The 1287-nt window shown below is 54.3% G+C and overlaps 1 protein-coding gene across 1 annotated transcript in view; it reads right to left on the reverse strand.

Moving 5' to 3' along the window:
• The window catches only part of Mad2l2 (mitotic arrest deficient 2 like 2), a 20419-nt gene extending 19165 nt beyond the window's left edge, over positions 1 to 1254 (reverse strand). Inside the window, exon 1 of the mRNA XM_023699390.1 lies at positions 1201 to 1254. Coding sequence (XP_023555158.1) covers positions 1201 to 1254 — 54 coding nt within the window. The remainder of the gene's footprint in view (positions 1 to 1200) is intronic.
• Positions 1255 to 1287: the final 33 nt, after the last annotated feature.

Below are 1287 nucleotides of genomic sequence, written 5' to 3' on the forward strand. Positions count from 1 at the left end.
CAGAGCATCAGCGGGGTGCTGAGGGGCCCCTGGGCTGAGCTGGCTGCAGGGGAGGAGTGTCCAGAGAGTGAGGGAATCATCGAAGGCTGGGCAGGCTTTTCTCAGGCCCAGGCGATGTTCTAGTCACAAGTCACAGAGAAATGTTGGTGGATGTGCCCTGGGGGAGACCATAAAAATGCAGTCAGCTGCCTGACCAGGTGGGGAGCACAGCCACAAAGGGGGAGGTCGCAGTGTCCCACAAGCAGGCTTTGCTCCCAGGTCCTCAACTCAGCTTGGATCCCTTCAAGAGAGTGTCAGGTTCCTGCAGGCTTCGGGGGCTGAGTCTGCAAAGCTGTCTCCGAATACCTCAGGGCTAGTGGGAGGGACAGCATCAGACCCTCAGGTGCTGTGGAGGAGAGGGGACAGCCCGAGGGCAGGGACACAGGGATAAGAGTGACACACAGGCCAGTTAGGAGGTGTGGTTTACTGTCTGGCCTTTGGAAAAAGGGGAGAATGATAGGCACGGTGTCCGAAAGCTCTGGAAAGGACTACGGGCCACAAATCCACGCAAGGCCCTCACTCTACCTCCATAGCACATGCCTCACTGGGATGACTTCCTTTTGGGTTTTAGGCCCCCAGTCAAGCCTCAGCCAATACAGTGGTATTCTGAGCCCCCAGGGCGTGGAGGGGCTTGGCCCTGTCCCAGGGCATCAGCAAAAAGGGCAGAGGTTTGGGCATAGGGTGAATGCAAACCTGGAAAACGCTTCCACAGTCAACCAGATGCCTCCACCCAGCCCTGCTGTCTGTCGAGAACCTTCTGACCCCGGCCTGGGCCATGCAGGGTGTTGGTGGCATCTTGGCCCCTACCTGTGTAGCACCTTTAGCAGGTTTGGGAGGTTTAGTGGTTTGTTTTTTTGTTTTTGTTTTTGTTTTGTTTTTTGTTTTTTGTTTTTTTGTTTTTTTGGGGGGGTTTAACTCGGGTGCTCTACCACTGAGCGACATGCTCACCCCTTTTCTGTTTTTATGTTGAGGCAGAGTGCAGCTAAATTGTGCACTGTGACTTTGAACTTGTGATCTTCCTGCCTCAACCTAGAGTAGTTGCAATGGTAGGCATGCGCCACTAGTCCCAGCATCACCCCCAGTTTTGTTTGTTTTCTTTTGTTTTTTGAGACAGGGTCTCACTGTGTAGCTCAGGCTGGCCTCGAACTCGAGCAATCCTACCTCAGCTTTCAGGGTGCCGGGTTTACAAGCATGCGGCCCCACGCCCGGTAACATCCCCTAGTGTTGAAGACGTTGCCTAAAGACGCC

The sequence above is a fragment of the Octodon degus genome, unplaced genomic scaffold, assembly GCF_000260255.1.
Source record: "Octodon degus isolate 3935 unplaced genomic scaffold, OctDeg1.0 scaffold00113, whole genome shotgun sequence".
Classification (NCBI taxonomy): domain Eukaryota; kingdom Metazoa; phylum Chordata; class Mammalia; order Rodentia; family Octodontidae; genus Octodon; species Octodon degus.